Source organism: Myotis lucifugus, unplaced genomic scaffold (assembly GCF_000147115.1).
Source record: "Myotis lucifugus unplaced genomic scaffold, Myoluc2.0 scaffold_128, whole genome shotgun sequence".
In the NCBI taxonomy this organism is placed as follows: Eukaryota; Metazoa; Chordata; class Mammalia; order Chiroptera; family Vespertilionidae; genus Myotis; species Myotis lucifugus.
Genome location: NW_005871176.1, coordinates 2,081,961 through 2,083,685, shown reverse-complemented (window position 1 = coordinate 2,083,685; position 1,725 = coordinate 2,081,961). Strand labels below are relative to the sequence as shown.

Below are 1,725 nucleotides of genomic sequence, written 5' to 3'. Positions count from 1 at the left end.
AGAAGCCTCCCACTCATCATACACAAGCCCCCAGAAGGTGATCAGCTTTCTTCCCGGAGAGCCTCAACCTTAAGCCTGCCATTTGAGGTCCTTGGAGACCTGCAGTTCACCTCCAACCCCAACATCCCTGACCCACCCTGGCCAGAGTCTTCCCAGAAAACCCCTCATTCTTGTGAAGGGCATAGGTTTGAGGCCTGAGCATGCTAACTACACGGGCTCCGTGGCCTAGGCCACGCACCTGCTCTTCTCCCAGCTGTTTCCCCAGCTGTAAAATTAGGCCCATTGGTTCTTCCAGCGCTGTGAGGTCATTGATCCCTGACTCACAGCAGGCTCCCCAGGATTCTGTAGTTCTGCCTCCATTCATCTAGTGCTTTCTCTCTCCATAGGTGTGCCCCAGGTTACTATGGCAATCCCCGCCAGGGCCAGCCATGCCGAAGTGAGTATGGTTGGGGAAGCCTTTAGGGTTGGGCTACCCAGTCTGCCCCAGGGGTGAAGCTAGGACAGAGCCTTTGTTCTCCTTCCTCCTGGGGCAGAGCCTTTGTTCTCCTTCCTCCTCAGCTTCTTCGCCTGTCACATCTGAGCCTCAGCTTCTGTGCCTGTAACATGGGGATTAGTAAAAGGCACCCCCATGCCAGAGGGCTGCTGTGAATGTGTAGAAGGCCTACCTGTGGTTCAGAAATAAACACTTCCTATCTTGGCGGAGAGTTAGATGACCGGGGGTGGTGGAAATGGGAGTGCTTGGTAGCGGGTTTGGGATTCCAGCTGTGGCTTCCCTCCACTGCAGGAGACGGCCAAATACCAGAGCCAATTGGCTGTGCCTGCGACCCCCAGGGCAGCGTCAGCAGCCAGTGTGACGCTGCTGGCCAATGCCTGTGCAAGGTTAGTCTAAACCCAGCCCTTTATGAGGCCTGACCTGCAGCCACAGTGGTTACCAGGCCTTCCCTCTCACCGTACCCTCGGGACCGTTGCTGTGCCCTGGCCACCTATCCTCAGCAGGCTGCTCTCTGCCCCACGGCTCCAAGACTGGTGGGAAGTCAGGCAGCAGCTGATGGGATCTGGGGCCTGGGTATGGGGCCAAAGGGGCTCCCAGAATTGCTGGAAATGGCTGGGAAGACTGGGCTCAAGGGTGGCTGGAGGTGCAAGAGACCCAGCCTAGCTCCCTGCACCCACCTTTTCATCCATCCTCCCAGGCCCGGGTGGAAGGCCTCACCTGCAGCCACTGCCAGCCCCACTACTTCTACCTAAACGCCAGCAACCCAGACGGCTGCCTGCCCTGCTTCTGCATGGGCATCAGCCAGCAGTGCGCCAGCTCCTCCTACACCCGCCACCTGGTAAGAGCCTGTGCCCACCCCTGCGCTGGGGCCTGCCACCTGCCTCTCCCTGACTGGGGCAAATCAGAACCCTGGCCCAGTGGCATCCCCACTGTCTGTGAGGACACCTATGCCCATGCCCCCATTATTGCCATGTCAGTACAGATCCCAGCAACACTCGCCCTGCCCTCATACTCCCCATGACCCCAAATTGCTTTTGTCAGCACTGGGCCCAATCCCCTCCTTTCCCCATTTGTCCTCCCCATTCGCCCATTGTTTCTGTCTCAGCCCTGATCTCAGCCATCCCCGTTACCTTTCCTCATGCCTTCCCATGCCCCTCCCTCACCAAGGGGGCAGCCCCAGTACGCAGGCTGACACTCACCCTCCTGCTTCTAGATCTCCACCCCCTTTGCCC

The 1,725-nt window shown here is 58.7% G+C and overlaps 1 protein-coding gene across 1 annotated transcript in view; it reads left to right on the top strand.

Moving 5' to 3' along the window:
- HSPG2 (heparan sulfate proteoglycan 2) overlaps positions 1 to 1,725 on the top strand; it is a 115,214-nt gene that overhangs the window by 69,900 nt on the left and 43,589 nt on the right. Inside the window, 4 exon segments of the mRNA XM_023758322.1 lie at positions 387 to 436; positions 785 to 879; positions 1,191 to 1,331; positions 1,707 to 1,721. Of these exon segments, the coding sequence (XP_023614090.1) occupies positions 387 to 436; positions 785 to 879; positions 1,191 to 1,331; positions 1,707 to 1,721 (301 nt within the window).